The sequence below is a fragment of the Oryctolagus cuniculus genome, chromosome 4 (genome assembly GCF_964237555.1).
Source record: "Oryctolagus cuniculus chromosome 4, mOryCun1.1, whole genome shotgun sequence".
NCBI classification, from domain to species: Eukaryota; Metazoa; Chordata; class Mammalia; order Lagomorpha; family Leporidae; genus Oryctolagus; species Oryctolagus cuniculus.
Window position 1 is genome coordinate 80,294,872 of NC_091435.1, and position 18,130 is coordinate 80,313,001.

At 45.8% G+C, this 18,130-nt stretch overlaps 1 protein-coding gene across 32 annotated transcripts in view; it reads left to right on the forward strand.

Annotated features, from left to right (window-relative positions):
* The window catches only part of KALRN (kalirin RhoGEF kinase), a 783,799-nt gene that overhangs the window by 105,923 nt on the left and 659,746 nt on the right, over positions 1-18,130 (forward strand). For 6 of the 32 annotated variants that reach the window (XM_051859227.2, XM_051859229.2, XM_051859231.2 and 3 more), the window contains exon 1: positions 11,580-17,264. The exons of the other annotated variants lie outside the window; for them this stretch is intronic. In XM_051859227.2, coding sequence (XP_051715187.2) covers positions 17,198-17,264 — 67 coding nt within the window. In that variant the 5' untranslated portion in view covers positions 11,580-17,197. Of the gene's footprint in view, positions 1-11,579; positions 17,265-18,130 lie in introns of those variants that run through there. 32 annotated transcript variants of the gene reach the window in all.

An 18,130-nucleotide genomic window follows, 5' to 3' on the forward strand; every position in this document is an offset into this window, starting at 1 on the left:
TACTAGACATTTTTTTCATACCATTTCTTACTTGAATGCCTCCAGTGATCTTACCTGACAGACTATTGTCATTCACTCTTATTGTTAGAATATTTTATTTAATAGAAAAATAATTTGAATTCATTTGTCTTAGCATTCAACTCTGGGAAGACCCATAGTAAGTTTACTGCTTCATCTGCATAACAAGCCTTCTAATATTTGAAGGAACCCATTTGTCTCTTCATGGTCTTCTTGTTTGGATGTTAAGCAGTACAGGTCCTTCAATCACTGCTCTTATGTCATGATTTTCAGAATGCCCTTGGCCATGTCTTTCCTCTAGTTTTATTCTGTGTTGCCAGTGTTCCTGCCTAATTGTGCTGCCAGAATCGAATCTAATGCAGTGCTGCAGGCACAATCAGCTTAGGAACCCTTGCTACTTGCAGGCTGTCTAACCACAGATTTTCTAATGCATTCGAGTACTCTGAGTTAGGTTTCTGCTGTCTTTCCATAATGCTGACTCCTCTCAGCTTTGTGGTGATTGAAAGCTCAAGAATTTGTGACTTCGTCTGTATTTAAGAATTTTTTTAAAGCTAAAATTCAGAGTTTACCTTCAAAGGGCTTAATTACACAAGGTTAACACAAATCCATTTTGAATTTCAGATGTTACAGGTAAAGCCAAAACCCTTTTTGAACTCTGTACCAATTTAGTTTCTCTCTGGAGGTAGATCCTAGTATCAGTTTATTAGGAGTCCTTCCAGACCTTTCTGTACCTTTACTTATACGGGTAAATATGCATCTGCAGAAATGTGTGTGTGTGTGCATGTGTGTGTGTCTGAGGTTAACCTATCATGCCTTACATATCTTTTTTCAACTTTTCTTCATGTAGCAGCATGTCCTGGAAATCTTCTGCATAGAGTATTTATCAGTGTCAATAGTCCATAGTTTTCTTAGCAGTCTTCTATTGTTTTTGTTTTAAACCATTATAAACAGTGCTGTAGTGAACAGTTGTGAACATGTATGTCATGTAAAAGACAGGACTTGATAAGTGAGTGATATGCATATTCTGTATTTTAAAAATTTATTTATTTATTTATTTGAAAGGCAGAGTTACAAAGAAATATGGGGAGACAGAGAAGGAGTGGGGTAGAGAGAGTGAGAGAGATCTTTCATCCACTCATTTACTCCCCAAATGGCCACAATGGCTGGGGGTGGGCCTGACTAAAGCCAGGAACATAGAACTCCAAGTACTTAGGCCATCTTCCACTTCTCTCCCAGGTGTGTTAGCTGGGAGCTGGAGTTGCAGGCAGTGGCCTAACCCACTGAACCACAATGCCACCTCGCATTCTTAGTTTAAAATGTAGGTCTCAGATATAAAATACGCTCTTGCTAATTTTGACCTAGTGTTCAAATATGCTGAATTTTGGTCATCTTAATTTTACAGCTTAATTTTGGTTATCTATGATAGCAGTAAGTCCACTATTCCAATTTAGTATCATATGCCCATGTTGTAAACATATTTTTGACCTCTTCATCTAAGGAGATTATCTTCAAAGTCAAGCACAACAGTCAATGGGGGAGCTCCGTGGCCATCGCCAGAGATCCACAGCCCACCTGAAGCTTACTTTATTTTCCTAACAAATACTTTTGAGCCCTGCAGTTTGTGTGTGGCAAGTCCACCCAACTGTTGTCTTATCCCATCCATTTTCCACCATCTTCCTACGAGAATATCCAGAGGATATTTGTCAAAGGTTTAGTGCAAGTCCAGACACATGTCCTGTGACATTGTCCTGCTCTTTCTAGTGGGCTTGTTCTGGAGGGAATGAGGACAGCATATATGGCCCCAGGGCAAGTGTCATTCAAATCAGATCTTGGTACCACATTAATGAACAGCGTGTTGTTATAGCTCTGCACAAGAGAGCATTGAGGCTCAAGGATATCAGAGAAATTAAGCTGTGTGTTTCCAGTTGCCCTTATCTCTATGTTCCCAATCCATTTGATCTCCCAGGGAAACTATGCCTGATGGCTAAGACACAGCTGCTGTAGTGGCCAGTGCCACTGTTACATTTCCATTGTTATTCAGGCAAATTTGTTATGCCTCTGACACACAGACAGAGGTGTATTCACAGCACACCCACAGGCCTTTGTGCATGTATGCACATTGACACATGTTTTTGCTTTTTAGTGCTTGTGGTGAAAGGACACTCTCCCCGCCACAGGCCTTACTATTTTACTTAGCATTTTCTATAAGAAGAATAGAAATCATGGGTAGATAGATAATCTCACATTTATCTGGCATTGAACTCTGTTTAAGGCATATCACAGATGACCTTCAAGATAGTGCTGATGAGGGGACCCAAGTCCTGGAGTGGATGCTGGGGGGTGGAGGCAGTGCAGCCTCCCTTAGTCATCCTCCAGGACAAGTAGCCGCCACACAGCTGTAACTGCACAGGACAGCATGCTCCCAGTCCCACTGCTCCCCAGTTTTGCTTTGGGAGCCCCACTGCCCTTCTGCAATGTGGCCAAGCTTGGACTTTTAATTGAGGAAAAGATTCTCTGTTCTCTAATTTTTGGGGCAACTGGGATGGAACGCATAACCTGAAGTATCTATGATGTAATCTCCAAGGGAAAAGTTGCTTCAGCTTTTCTTACTATAAGTAGAAAGTCTGTTTCCTTTTTTCCCTTCAGTGAGTCTGAGCTATCAGAGGCTCCTGGCAAAGTAACAGCTAAGTAGATCTCAAAACCCCACGGCCAGCTTTATTTGGGGGTGGTGGTGTCATTGTGGTGCCAGTTCTGCTTCAAAGGAGAAATGAAAAAGAAGTAGCAGCTACTCCTTTAACTTCTGACATTTCTTTTTTTTTTTTTTTAAGGCAAATAAGCAAAATAAATCTAGAAAACACAGGGAAGAATGCAGAAGGGAGTTAGATGATACAAAATGCATGGCTTTGGTTCTGCTTTTGCATTCTGCAGCCTCTCTCTACTTTAGTGTGTTAGGCCCTTGGTGCCCATGGCAGGCCGGGGTGGAGAGGAATATAAAGATGCAAAACTGTGACTTCTGGTGCTAGAAGTTTCCACAATGTGGTGAAAACAGCATAGAGGCAGAGAACGGACCAGGGTTTCTCTTGACACTTGGGTAAATGAATCATTCTTTTTTGTTTTGTTTTGTTGTTGTTGTTGTTGTTGTTTTGACAGGCAGAGTTAGACAGTGAGAGAGAGAGACAGAGAGAAAGGTCTTCCTTCAGCTGGTCACCCCACAAATGGCTGCCATGGCCAGCGCTGTGCCGAAGCCAGGAGCCAGGTACTTCCTCCTGGTCTCCCATGCTGGTGCAGGGCCCACGCACTTGGGCCATCCTCCACTGCCTTCCTGGGCCACAGCAGAGAGCTGGACTGGAAGAGGAGCAACTGGGACAGAATTCGGCACCCCAACCAGGACTAGAACCCTGGGGTGCCTGCGCTGCAGGTCGAGGATTAGCCTAGTGAGCTGTGGCGCCAGCCATGAATCACTCTTAAAAAGAAGAGTCAACTTTTGCTTTTCAGAGGTGCAAAGTTGCATATATTCTTCACACACAGGGGTAATAAACTCAAATCAAAGTGTCTACTGCTTTGTTCAAGTTCAACAGACCCACCCTAGGGAATCCTGTGTTCTCCCCTGAGAGCCATACCTTCCTTCTATATCCTGTTCACCTCTTGCCTTGAGCAGGCCTATATCCATCCTCTTCTTTTTTCTTGAGTTACTGCTGGAAGGCAGAAACTCTGCTCATCAGACTGTGAGCTCTTGCAGAGCAGCCTGGATATTCTGTTCCTTCACATTATTTCCAGGCAGAGTAAGGATGCGAAATAGAATAAGCATCTAGGAATGCTTGTCCAGTAAATGAAAGCTGTCCTTCATTCATTCCCTATTCTTGAGTTCGGTACATATTTTTTGAGTGAGTTCTCTGTGCCAGACACTAGGGATACAGCAGTGAACAGGATCTGGTTGGGGTGACAGATGTATATTATAAACAACTGGAATATAGTATGGCACTGAGGAAGAGCAGAGAGTGATGGGTGCATGGTTGACCTGGGCAGGCTTCCTGGGGAATTGACTCAGCTGAAGGCAGGGAGGGAAGCAGAGTTCCAAAGAGCATATGCAGTAGTCTAAAGGGAATAGACAACTTACCATGGAAAGTGACGGCTGACCACATCATCATAGTCATAATCATAAACACACATGTAATTCTATATGCCAGGTGTTTTCCTGAGACCTTGTCGTTTATTAACTTATTTAAGTGCTCTTATTATGATCATTGTTTTATAGAAAATAGATTTATGGTCTTAGTGTGTATGAGCAGCATTGATTCCCAGTAGGCATCCTGGGATTCCCAGTAGGCATGCTATTGTATAGACATGGGCCCTGATGTTAGTAATCAACTTGGAAGATGTCTAGTAAGACTGACAGAGCTTCCAGTATGCCTTAACAGTATACCTTCATTGAGCAGATGATGCCTTGTCTCAGTGGGTGGTTTTGTTGTGTCTTGCCCTATGTGAATGAATGGCAGAGGACGGGACCTCCAGCTTCCTCCTGGGAATGGAGTTGATATAACAAAGAATGGTTTAACTCTGGGTGACCAGATCACATTCTCCTCTGTAGAGTCCCATCCCTAAATGGGGAGGGGCAGAAGGAGAGAAAATGTTTTAAAGACCACTAACCAGAAACTGGCCAACTTCTCATGGTGTCTGGCTACTGTGTGTGAAGGTTGGGGACACAGGATGTGAGGGGTGGATGAGGAAGAAGAGTTTGGTTGATTGCCAACTTGGCCCCTAGCCAAAGGGCCTGAAAAGGGGCCTGCTTTCCCTCCCCCCGACTTTGGAAGCAGTTATCCAACCCCAAATAGCCAGGGCCCTCACAGACATGGTGTAGCTCCACCCTGTGGCAGGTCAGGGCTGGGTCTTGGCCCTGCCTTCAAAGGTCCCATCCTTCCCCCAAGGCTCACCACCGCCGCCTCCTCTGATCTCCTGTGGCTGCCATGGCAGACCCAGCGCTGACGGGCCTCCTCAGCAGCTTCCTCACCGCCTGCTGCCGCTCGCTTTGGAAAAGCACACAAGCTGCACATCAGTCTTTGGAAAAATTAATGCTTTCAAGATGAGCTCCACACAGTCTTAGCACGTCTGCCTGCCTCTCTCTCTCTCTTTCGCTTGCTCTCACCAGCTGAAAGAAAAGCATTCTTAGACAATTACTCCCCAAGGGAGCCCAAGAACTGGCTTTGTTTATTGAGTGTTTTTAGTTACAACACGTGAAGTCCTGGAATTCTTTTGGCTTTTTTTTCCTGGTTTTGGTTATAGGGATAGGGAAGATGGGTAAATTCCCAATTATCGGGGCACTTGGAGGTTTCACAATTGTGAAGGAGGTATTCCTACATGAGTACAATTGCTGAGTCTTCAGGATAAATAACTCAGTAATACGTGACATATGGAGCCCAGGCTCAGGGCTCACCTCAAGCCAGCATTGCTCCCAGATGTTCAGATTCTTATGTCTGTAGCTGTTTGGAACCACATCTCCTCCTGTGAGAGGTCCCTCCCCCTTCCTCAGATTACCCACACCTTCATACTGTCTTATGAGAGATGTACCACGTAATGACACAATCAGCCTTCACCTTCCTTCACCCTGAGCTGCCTCCCACTACCTGCAGCATTGCCCATCTGAAGAGTAACACCCCAGTAGGGATGGCCGATTTTTTACAAAAATATTTATTTCACATATTAAAAAGGCAGAATTTAAGGGAGAGTGAGAGAGCGAGAGCGAGAGCAAGATCTTCCACACATTGGTTCACTCTTCAAATGGCCACAACCACTAGGGTAGAGCCACACGGAAGCCTGGAACTCCATCTGGGTCTCCCCTGTGGGTGGCAGGGACCCAAGTACTTGGGCCATTTGCTGTTTTCCAAGGTGCATTAGCGCAGAGCTGGAATGGAAGCGGAGTAGCTGGAACCTGTGCTCCGATATGGGATGTGTAACATTGCAGAAGTCTACTTAGCCTGCTCCGCCACAATGCCAGCTCCAGGATGGCAGAGTTTAAAGCGTGAGTGCTGGTGGACCCAAGCCCACTTTACAAGGGCTGGAATGGCCAGCTGAAAGCCCAGGTGTTATGGCTGTTCCTGCTGTCTCACTGGCAGATGTCGCTAGTTGATGGTGCTCCTTTTTCCCCACCCCTCCTGCATGTGGCTTCAGAATCTTGAACCGTGAGCTCTGGCCAGTCACTTCCCCTTGGTTAGAACTAGAACTTGAAATGAAACATAGTTGCCATTACTGACCAGAGTCCCATAAGATATCTAAGTGACTGACAGATGAATGGTGTGAGAGGGGTTAAAGTTCTTCCTGAGTGCTCATTGGGTTCATGGAGAATCCATCTGGACTTGGGCAAGTAAGGGGCATGGAGCGAGTTGGTTCTTCTTCCCTGTGGGCTTCCTAAGGCTATCTCCCATTCTACATTCTGCAAATAAGGAGGTAGAGAAGGAAACACCTGCTCTGGCCCATTTATCAGAAAAGATCTGAGCTACTGCTCCAGTCAGCCTGACTACTTCTATGCATTAAAAATTACTAAAGTAACAAATGCTTATGGTCAAAGTGTATGATGGCCTGAAATTATATTAAACATAGTTCTCTAACTGCCCTCCCCTATCCCCAGGGATAACTATTGTTAACAGTTTGGTGTCTCCTGATTGAAATAAAGTCAATGTCTGTGTGTGTGTGTGCACGCGCACGTGTGCATGCACACACGAGTGTGCATGCATGTGTATAAAAGTTTATTTGGTTTTAATTTGAGAGGCAGGAGAGAGAGAGAGAGAGAATCTTTCATCTTCTGGTTCACAACCTAAATGCCTATAATAGCCAGGGCTGGGCCAGGCTGAAGCCAGGAGCCACAAACTCCTAGGTTGTTCATGTGGGTGGCAGGGACCCAAGTACCTGAGCCACATCATCTGTTGCCTTTGAGGGTATGCATTAGCAGGTATCTGGATTGGAAGAGGAGGTGAAACTTGATCCCACAGACACAAATGTGGATGTGGGCATCTCAAGTGGTAGCTTAGCTCACTGTGCCATAATATCTGCCCATATATACTTTTTTTTTTTTTTCACAAAAATGGGATTATGCAAAATATTTCAATTATTTTGCAAATCATGTTTTCCCATCCAACAATAGATCATGGACATCCTTTCATGTGACTTCATATAAAACATCATGTCTTTGTTAATGGTTTGTAAATGTGCCAGTAATGTAGATTATATCTTAATTTATCTTACTAATTTCTTATTATTGGATGACCTGTACTTAGATGACCTTCAAGGTGTTTTTGTTAGTTTGTTTTTGCTATTAAGAATATACTGCAGGCCGGCGCCGCGGCTCACTAGGCTAATCCTCCGCTTTGTGTCGCCGGCACACGAGGTTCTAGTCCCAGTCGGGGCGCCGGATTCTGTCCCGGTTGCCCTTCTTCCAGGCCAGCTCTCTGCTGTGGCCCGGGAGTGCAGTGGAGGATGGCCCAAGTGCTTGGGCCCTGCACCCCATGGGAGACCAGGATAAGTGTCTGGCTCCTGCCATCAGATCAGCGCAGTGCGCCGGCTGCGGTGGCCATTGGAGGGTGAACCAACAGCAAAGGAAGACCTTTCTCTCTGTCTCTCTCTCTCACTGTCCACTCTGCCTGTCAAAAAAAAAAAAAAAATATACTGCAAAGTATGTTTCAGTGTAGGTATTTCAGTAGGTGAGAGTCTTGGAAGTAGACTAGGTTGAAGGCTATGTAGTTTAGAAATAGTATACACAAATATAAAACATATGTATGTTTGTATATGAGTGCTTCAAAAGGTTCACAGAAAACATAGGTGAAAGACAGCTTCATTGCAGTGTCAAAATTTGTGAAATCCATACAGTTTTTTCATATGTATTTCCATGAACTTTCTGAAGACCTTTCTTTTTTTTAAGATTTATTTATTTATTTGAAGGTCAGAGTTACACAGAGAGAGAATGAGAGGCAGAGAGAGAGAGAGAGGTCTTCCATCTGCTGGCTCACTCCTCAGTTGGCTGCAGTGGCCGGAGCTGAGCCGATTCGAAGCTAGGAGCTAGGAGCTTCTTCTGAGTCTCCCATGTGGGTGCAGGGGTCCAAGGACTTGGGCCATCTTCCACTGCTTTCCCAGGCCATAGCAGAGAGCTGGATTGGAAGTAGAGCAGCCAGAACTTGAATCGGCGCCCATATGGGATGCCAGCACTGCAGGTGTTGGCTTTACCCGCTATGCCACAGTGCACAGTGCCGGCCCCTGAAGACCTTTAATATGTATATGTGAATATACATATATTTTTGGTCAATCTGTGGTATTCTATTGCTTCAGTTTTACAGATCATTTCTAGAAGTCAGTATCTTTTAACTATTTAACCAATTATTTGTGTTTTCTAACTTGTTCATATTCTTTACTTATTTTATTCCAGTTTATTAACTTTGTGTGTGTGTGTCCTTTTTATTTATTTTTATTCATTAACATTTTATTAATGGTTTTTAGGAACTCTTTGTAAATTAGAGCTATTAATCATTTGTGTGATGCATTGTTGAAATTTGGCAAATATTTGCATCCAAGATTATCTTTTAACATTGATCATGGTTTTGCAATTTTTGGTGCAGACTTAAAATATATGCAAATGTAATTCACTCAAAAATTAATATAATATAAAGATTTTTATATGACCCCTCTGCCTGTTAAGAAAGCCACATTTCCTATAGATAACCACTAGTATTAGTTTCTTGTGAGTCCCCCATTGTATCTATTTCCGAATATAAGGAGATCTGGAACCACACATATTTTAGTCTTTATCAAAAGCAGGTGAATATGAACTATAGTGTTCTCTGCCCTGCATTTTTGAAAAGATTTATTTATTTGTTCTAAAGTCAGAGTTACAGAGAGAGAGGGAGAGATTCAGAATGTGTGTGAGAGAGATCAATCTTCTATCATCTGGTTCACTCCCCTAGTGGCCACAACAGGCAGGGCTGAGCCAGGAGCTTCATCCAGGTCTCCCACGTGGGTGGCAGGGCCCAAGCACTTGGACCATGTTCTGCTGCTTTTCCCAGGCCACTATTGGAGGAGCTGATGGGAAGTAGAGCAGCCGATATATGAACCAGCACCTATACATGATGCTGGTGTTGCTGGCCACGGCTTTATCTGTTACACCATAACATTAGCCCCCATACCTTGCATTTTTATTTTAAATTCCAAATTCTATCTCTCTCTTTTTTAAAAAATGTATTGATTTTATTATTTGAAAGACATGGTTACAGAGAAGCAGAGGCAGAGAGAGAGAAAGAGGTGTTCCATCTGCTGGTTCACTTCCCAAATGGCTGCAAAGGCTGGAGGTGGGCCAATCCAAAGCCAGGAGCCAGGAGCCTCCTCTGGGTCTCCCATGTGGATGCAGAGGCCCAAGGACTTGGGCCATCTTCTGCTTTCCCAGGCCATAGCAGAGAGCTGGATTGGAAGTGGAGCGGTTGGGACACTAACCAGTGCCCATATGGGATGCCGGCACAATACCTTGCATTTTTAACACAACAAGATGTCTTAAAGATCTTGTCAACTCATTGGAAGCCTTGTTCCTTTTTAACAGCTGCATTGTTTTCTGTTTTGACAGTATACCATAATTCAGTGGACTCCATGCTTTTTTGCTTCTGTATACTCAAAAAGAATATTGATAATTCTGTGCCCCTGCATCATACATTTGACATTTAGCATTTTTAGCGTAAGTTTAAGTGATTTTAAATAATATATTTTATAATATATATATATATATATATATAAAGGCTTTAAGCATATTTTCCTCAGAAACTTGGAGTTTCACATTTATATGAATTGGAAAAGACAAGTCTCATTGTCAAAGCAAGCAGCCAGATCAGACAAAAAAGTCTGGTTTCTTTTTAAAATTCAAGCCAGCATGTTAATTAGACACCCTTTATGACAATTCTAATTCTGAGGTTGGAAGATAGGTAGATAATAGAAGTGGTCCTGAGACTAGCCATGTATTTTGTCACCTAGATGAGACAAGGTGCATCATTCTTGGTCCTTCCCTGGTATTCTCATCCATTCTGTGGCTTTGCCTGCTCTCCATGCACCCATCACTCCTGGTTTCATTTGTCTCTCACATTGTAACAAGAACCTTAAGTTTTAATGGCTTAGGATAATGATTGGTCATTTCTCATGGTTATGAGCATTGACCAGGTAGTGCTTAGACTCCTGCCATGTATCAGCAACCCCGATGGAGTTCCTGGCTCCTGGCTTCAGCCAGGGCCAGCATGACCATTTTGGACATTTGGGGAGTGAATCCATGGATGGATGTTGTCTCTGTCTCTCCGTTTCTCTTTGTTACTCTGCCTTCCTGATAGAAATAAATTGTAAAAATAAAAATACTTAGACCCTTCTTCAATACCTAGAAGGCTTATAAATTAACAGTCTAAACAAGATTATAGAGATTTATAGAGTTTTTTAGTAATAAATTTTTAAGAACCAAAGCAGAATTCATTTGCTGAAGAGTAAAGTAATCATTGCAACTGATTCCTTTGATTTTGAAAGCAAGAGCCAAGGAATAGAGAATTCAAACTGGCTAGTGTGCAGCTAATCTTGTTATCCAGGCTGGTATCTGTACATGTACGGGGCATCACGGCATTCAGGTGAATCAAGTATAGTGAGCTGCCTTATGGAACATACACAGATGATCAGTTTTCCAAAAACGGGAAAAATCCCAAGAGAATATAGAAAAAAAGCTCTAATAGACATATATTAACCTAAAACATTTCTTTGATGACAATAGTGGCATCTTTTTGATCCTGGTGAACTTTACATTCATTATTATTGATGCACAGTCTTCATAGTACGGGACCTGGCTTTACTGGACAGTGTGGAGGGTGGCTGTTTAAAAAAGTTCTTGGAGGGAAGGGAGAAGGGCTTGGGTTGGAGAAGAAGAGAGAGATTCTGCACAGGGGGCTCTACTGAGCCTGGCTTGAGTTTCAGCAATGGGGTCTAGCAACTCAGGACTCCCTGACTGTCTGACGGTGAGCTCTGAGGTGAGAGATACAAGGAACGCATAAGAGAAACAAAACCTCTTGGGGATGAGCAGCTCCCTGGTTCCGGGTGTCCTCAGGCCATCAAGTCATGTCACCTCCTTTGATGGGTGAAGAAACCGCTCTTAGTGGAAGTGAGTTGGAGAGGCTGCCTTCCTGGCTGTGAGGGGAACAGAGGAATTAGCCATGGGCTCTCTGGAATACAGAGGCCCCTTGGGAGGAGTTCTGAGGTGGTTTCTCCAACTATGTAGTAGCAGTTTTTTCTTCTTTTTTCTTTTTCTTTAAGAACTATTTGGGTGCTCTGGGGAAGGCAGCCAGTCAGCTGGTCATGTTCTGAGCAGCACAGGGAAGGCCAGGAGGATGAGTTAGGGAGGGTGGGTGAAGCATTGTGAGTTGTCATCCTTAGGATGGGCTGACAGGGATATGCCTGTGAAGACCCAGGGAAGAGAGTCACGGACCCTGCTCCTCAAACCCCAATAGCCACCCCACCTCTGCCTACCTAAGGCCTGGTCTTCACTTGCCTTCCTTTGTCCTAAGGCTTTTTTTTTTTTTTTTTTTTTTTTACAATGTGACTGTTTCCTGAGGGTCTAAATATTAAGCTCTCATTATGAATTCCTTATGAGGGGGGATAAGGTTATCATATATCATAATACTTTTCTTTTTTTTTTTTTTTGACAGGCAGAGTTAGAGAGTGAGAGAGAGAGAGACAGAGAGAGAGAGAGTTACAGATAGTGAGAGAGAGACAGAGAGAAAAGTCTTCCTTCCGCTGGTTCACTCCCCTAATGGTCGCCATGGCTGGCGCTGTGTGCCGATCCAAAGCCAGGAGCCGGATGCTTCCTCCCGGTCTCCCATGCGGGTGCAGGGACCCAAGCAATTGGGCCATTCTCCACTGCCCTCCCAGGCCACAGCAGAGAGCTGGACTGGAAGAGGAGCAACTGGGACTAATACCTGGTGCCCCAACCGGGACTAGAACCTGGGGTGCTGGCACCACAGGCAGAGGATTAGCCTAGTGAGCCACGGTGCCGGCCATCATAATACATTTCTTTTTTTTTTTTTTTTAAAGATTTTATTTATTTGAGAGGTACAGTTACAGACAGAGAGAGGGAGAGCCAGAGAGAAGTCTTCCATCTGTTGGTTCACTCCCAAATGGCTGCAATGGCTGGAGTCAGGAGCCAGGAGCTTCTTCCAGGTCTCCCATATGGGTGCAGGGGCCCAAGCACTTGGGCCATCTTCCACTGCTTTCCCAGGCCACAGCAGAGAGCTGGATCAGAAGAGTAGCAGCTGGGACTCAAACCGGCACCCACATGGGAGGCCAGCACTGCAGGTGGAGGCTCAGCCCACTACACCAGAGCGCCAGCCCCCATAATATATTTCTTATTCAAAAGAGAATAGAGCCAAGATGGCTGAGCTTTATAAGGTGGAGAAAGAGGGAGGAGGTCTGGTTCTTGGGTGAGGGGGTGTGTGAGGTTGGGATGGCATGCTGTGTGTGGCCAGAGATTCAGTGAAACTTGCGGATTTTGTTGACTGCTAGGAGAGCTAGAAATCTCCAGGGAGGAGGTAAAGTGGGGATTAAGTTCCACCCATTTAACCATATGGCTTCAAGCCCACTGCAGGGAAAGGTGGTGTGAAACCTTCGAGGAACTGGGCCTTTTCATCCAAGGGAGAGTTAAAGATCTCACCAGAGGTCAGAGGTGAGCAAGGATGAAAGCTACACGAAGCCAGAGCAAGGCGTCTAATTAGTTTCTGCCTCTCTCTCCTGCTGCCTGGCCTGGTATTTGAGGTGACATTTAAAGCCATTGTACAGATATACAATGGAACTTCGGTGGACTGAATGCTTTCTGGAGCTTGTGGAGGGGTGAGGCTGATTTCTCGGTCTCTCAGCTGACAGCTTCTCAGCCCCTGCGTATGGGGCCCTCTACTGGGCCTTCCTTTATCTTCCAGGATACCAGAGTCTACTGGCGGACTCAGAGTGCCCTCCCCTACGGAACTCCTAGGGAGTGTGGACAGATGAAGTACACTGTAGAATTCAACTGAAAGAGTTAAATGAAGTTGATGCGGAGGGTGAGAGCAGAGCAGCAGCAGCAGCAGATAGATCAATGTTTCAGAATCTTCTGGGGAGCTTGTTAAAAATGCAGGCCTTCAAGTGAGGCCTGGTTATCTATGTGGGCAAGCAACCCTCTAAGGTGATTCTTCTGCCCATTAAATTTTGAGAGCCTCTGAGATAGAGCATGTGTGATGTTCATTGGGAAAGGCCTCTTGGGAGAAGTGGACTTGAATTTCAGTGACTGGATGATACTCGTTTTGGATACTCTCCTCAGGTGTGGGCCTAGGGAGCCTGTTCACCTGGGACACTAGGCTCTCACAGGAGGTACTGGCAGGTATCCCTCCCATCCCCTGGCTGCCATTGCTGATAATGTGTTGCCACAGGCTTCACTGCACTAGTTGGGTGCCAATCACCAAGGGACAGAAGTGCTGTGGGAGGTGGCTGAGGATGGTGTCTGCCGGAGCGTTTGAATCTTGTTGCAACTGAAGCACAGCTTGCAGGGCAAAATGGCAGCCTGGTGGAGCCCACATTCCGAGGTGGGGTGGGAGAGAACACCAGGTCTGTGTTCAGCCTTCCCTGTGGTTTGCAGACACCAGCAGCTGTGCCACATTCTGTGTGGTCCTCACTTTCAGACAGTTCCGCATGTGTCTGCAGGGATGGCCAGTGCTGTTGAGGCAACAGTGGTCACTGTGGTCCGAAGAGGTGAATGGGAAGGACTGGGATGAGACTGGCTCTCTCCTCCCTCAGTGCTGCTTGCCTTCTGCTCCCTACACTTGTGCAGGCTCTATCTGCTTGGGAACACAGTGTTTTCCTGTTGGGGCGGGTTGAGAGAGGGAGAAAGAAATGGTGCCAAAGAAAGAAGAAATAATGAAGAGAAAGGAACACATCTATGTAATGACATTAAGTAAACCAGTGAGCATCTGGATGGGCACTGGCTCTCTGGAGGAGATGGGCTGTTGCTGGCCTGTGGACACTGCCTGTCCCTGTTGAATGTTTCTGTGCAGCCAGCTGAGTGGGCTGGAGGAACCAGGCCAATGGGAATAGATGTGCTTGCTTTGACCATGATGAAAGAAGGAGCCTCTGTGGATGGTTGTTTAAGGCAAAACAACAACAAAACCTACTAATAAGGCTCTCTGTCCTAGCCAATATCCTGTCTTTTCTAATTGCACTGCCACTAAAAGGCAACTCTATCGGTCTCTTGGAACATTTCATTCAACTTCTAGAAGGACTGCATTTAAACTAAGTCTCAGGAGGCTCTGTGGGAGTCAGAGAAATGAGCAGTGGTAGGCTGGGGAGCTGCAAGGAACACAGCTTGATAGGTTGAAGCCCATCTTGAGTAAGACTCCAGGCTGAATGGGGTCACCCTGGGCCTGACCCAGTGGGTGATGCTTATGTTCTTGGGTTCACTGTGTGTGGAGGAAGTGCCTGCACACATATTGTTCCTTACCAGTCCTTATTCCCTTCCCTCTGGAAATGAGGCTATGTGAAATGTTTCACTCTTGAAACCAAGTGGTATTGGGGGTGGGGGTGGGGGGCGATGGGGAATAGAGGATAGAATGGAGCCGACTTCTTTCTCCAGACCCAAGAATGGGACCTGGATTAGTGGCATTAACACCATCTCCAAACACTCTGGTTTGCATAGGGTCCACATGGTCACTGTGACTTTCCACCTCACAGTCAGGCACTCCTGCAGGGCCTCTCTGTGTAGGTCTCCTGCCCTGGAAGCCCCCCCCCCCCCCCCCCCCAGTTCAGATTTCTCCTGATTTGTGTTAGAAAAAGCTACTTTGGCATTCTTAGGTGGGAATGGACTCTCTCTGAACCCATATCCAGGGACCAGAGTAAAAGATGAAAGGCTCTTAATCAACAAGTGACCACACTCAGACTCTTTTCTCACTCTCTGCCATGGCATATCAGCACTGCCTACAGGGGCCTCCTGTGTTTCTCCAGGTCCTGCCTGCCTGAAGGCTTCTATCTGTGAAGATGTCACATTTCTCCCAAGAACATTTCAGAAACTCTATTAGGGAGGGAGAAGATTGTGCCTACATGTCACTTGATCTCACCTAAGTTGTTTAACCTCTTAGAATTTGCATTTTCTCCGTTATTGACTATGGAAAGTGAGCCCCGTATCACAGACCTTGCAGGGCTGTTATGAGGCCTGAAGGAGATGATGGGTGTGAAAGTACTTTGTGAACTGAAAAGTACTGGCCACATATGAGCTAGGGATTCTTATTACTCACTATGTAGGAGATGCTGGGTCACGTCTCTCTGGATGGTGAAGAGGGGTTGCATTCTTGTGTTAACTACCTGCTAGAGTCTTGTCCACTTAAGGTCATACAAAGTAATAGTAACAGAGCCTGAGATACAGTGTTGGTGGTGGCTCTGCTGTCCCAAGGCTGCCCTTTAGGAAGGAACCATGAGGCAGCAGTGCTGGGGCAGAAGCTGGTGGGTAGAGATTATAGTTCTGCCCAATTTTGCCTTTTTCCTCATAGCTCCTGCCCCTGGACATGCCTCTTTCCCAGTCTTAGCTGTCTAAAAGTCTGCGGCCTGTCTCATCCTGGAGGCCCACATCCCCAGGAGAGCCCGATGCTCAGGGAGGCCTGCTTGCACCTGCTGCTAATGGAGACCAGGAGGCCCTGGCATGTGTGTGTGTGGGGGGCATCATTCTGCTAGGACAGTGAGGAGGCATTGAAGCTTGGCCTGGGATGAACAAGAGCTGTGTGATCAGTGTGCACATGGTTGCTGTATTTCAGCTTAGGGAACATGGCTGTCCTAGACCTGGGGTCCCCTCAGCATTCACTTCTGTGAGTGAAGCACGACCTCAGCATGTGAGTGGCCAGCTCACTGTAAGAGTTTCTGTGCAGGGCAGGGGTTCCCTTGTCATCCTTCTACAGGCTTTAGACAGTGCCCAGGGGCTGAGGTCCCGCAGACTTTCTCACTGCCATAAGGTGAAATTGTGATGGGATATCCAGACCCTTTTGCTCATTCATTTGTCAGTTAATAATTACTCAGGTTCTTGCAAAGTTCAAGCTCCTATATTAGGTACTTTGGGGGACACAAAGGTGATTATAAAGATCTTATCTTCACGGAGTCTATAATTAAGCAAGGGAAAAGGGCCATATAAAAAAGAGAAAACACAAAGGAGAAAACATCAAGGAAAGCTGCCTACCTTGTGGCCCTTGATTAGACACTGGAAAAATTAGGAGGGATTTGGCCATGCTGGGGCTGGGGAGTTGGGTGGGAATGCTCTTGGTAGAAAGAGGAGGGGTGAAGACATGGAGGTAGGAAACCATGGATGTATGGGCACATGGGGAGCTGAGGGTTTGGCAGGGGAGAAGGGCAGAAAGGTAAGGGAAAACCCTCCATCTGCCATTGCCTACCAGGTGCTCTGCCAGAAACATTGTATTCCTCTTTGGCTTTGAGCTTCAGAATACCTCTCCGGGCAAATACTCTTCCTGCCCATTTACAAGGCCAGGGAAGTATTGAGTGGTAAACAGGATTTGAACCCATGACATTACTGTGACAGAGAACCTGTGAAGAGACATAGGAAAAAATGGTCTGTGACTTTTTCCTGGTCATGTGGGTCTAGTAGTCTTGGGCAAGAAGAGCATGTGGGCTTCTCGGTGAGTCAGTGAGTCTCCCTGTCTTTTGGATTGGCCTCAGAGGCCAGGGTGGCTGAGCATCTGCCTTCCTACCCCAATCCTATTGGAGGAGGAACTGGCCTCTGCAAAGTGGGAGGCAGGGGAAGCCAGGAAGACGAGAGATACTGGAGTGAAATTTAGGATGTGGCCTTGACTGTGGGTTTTCACTCCCAAGGCCTCTTTGCAAAAGCCCTTCCTGCCTCCCTCCTCTGCATCTCTGACCTCCCCTTGGGTCCAGGCAGGCTCTGTCTGCACACGGCGTTTTTCTGCACTTGCTCCTTTGTTGCTGTGAAACGGGCTCCCAGCACAGTCAGCTTCTGTGTGGGAGGACTGGTGGCTGTCTTTGCAGGCAGGCATTTGCTTAGAGCAGGCTGCGTGTGAGCCCAGCATCGAGTGAATCTGGCCTTCTCGAGTCGGTGACGGCGGTGGGATGAAGCTCTGCCAAGGGGACTGGCTGTGAAGGATGAGTTCAGGGTGGGATGACGGACCGCTTCTGGGACCAGTGGTATCTCTGGTATCTCCGCTTGCTCCGGCTGCTGGATCGAGGTATCCTCAGTGTATGAATGCTTGCTTGTGTGTGTGTTTGCATGTGTGTGTGTATGTGTGTGTGTGTGTTTGAGAGAGACAGAGACAGAGAGACATGAAAACAGACACACACACACACACACACACACACACACACCGAAAGACACAGCAGAGAGAAGAGTAGGAGTAAGAAGGGAGAGAGAGAAGGAGGAAGGAAGGAGACAGAGACGAGTAGCAAACCCATGCAAAGTAATGAATGGCTGCTTGTTTGGGGACATGTGTGACCCAGCTGGGAATCAGGGTACAAGGCCATTTGGGGAGCATCTGTAAAAGAGGATTTCATTTCTTGCTGGATTTTTCATCAAGCTTGGTACTGTAGTCAAAGATAAGTTCAGCTCAGTCTTGCAGGGCTCTCGGTAGAACATCCTGAGAAACGATGTGAGAGGAAGAATAATCCCTGCCAGAGGAAGCTACAGGCTGAAGTCTCAGCTCTGCCACGGCCAGCTCTGTGACCTTAGGCTGATTTATGTGATCTTTCTGAGCTTGTTTCCCCATCTGTAAGATGGGCATGATAAAAACCTATTTGGCATGGTTGTTGTTGTGGAGTTGTTATGTAGCTTATGTATGTGTATAATGTCTCTCTTGGTATGCACAAGTAGGTGCTTAATAAATGATGCACACTTCTCCACAACATAAAACTATAGCACCTTTTGTCAGCTATTTGTAGATTGAGCCAGTAAATTGAGTTGTAAAAGGAAAAGGAAAGTCAGTTTTATTCCTCAGGTTAATCTGACCTTCGTACATTTCACCATCAATTATTAATATGATTAAAATCTCCTGATAATGTGACACGAACTGAGACATCCTATTGTAAAGAAAAGCCACTG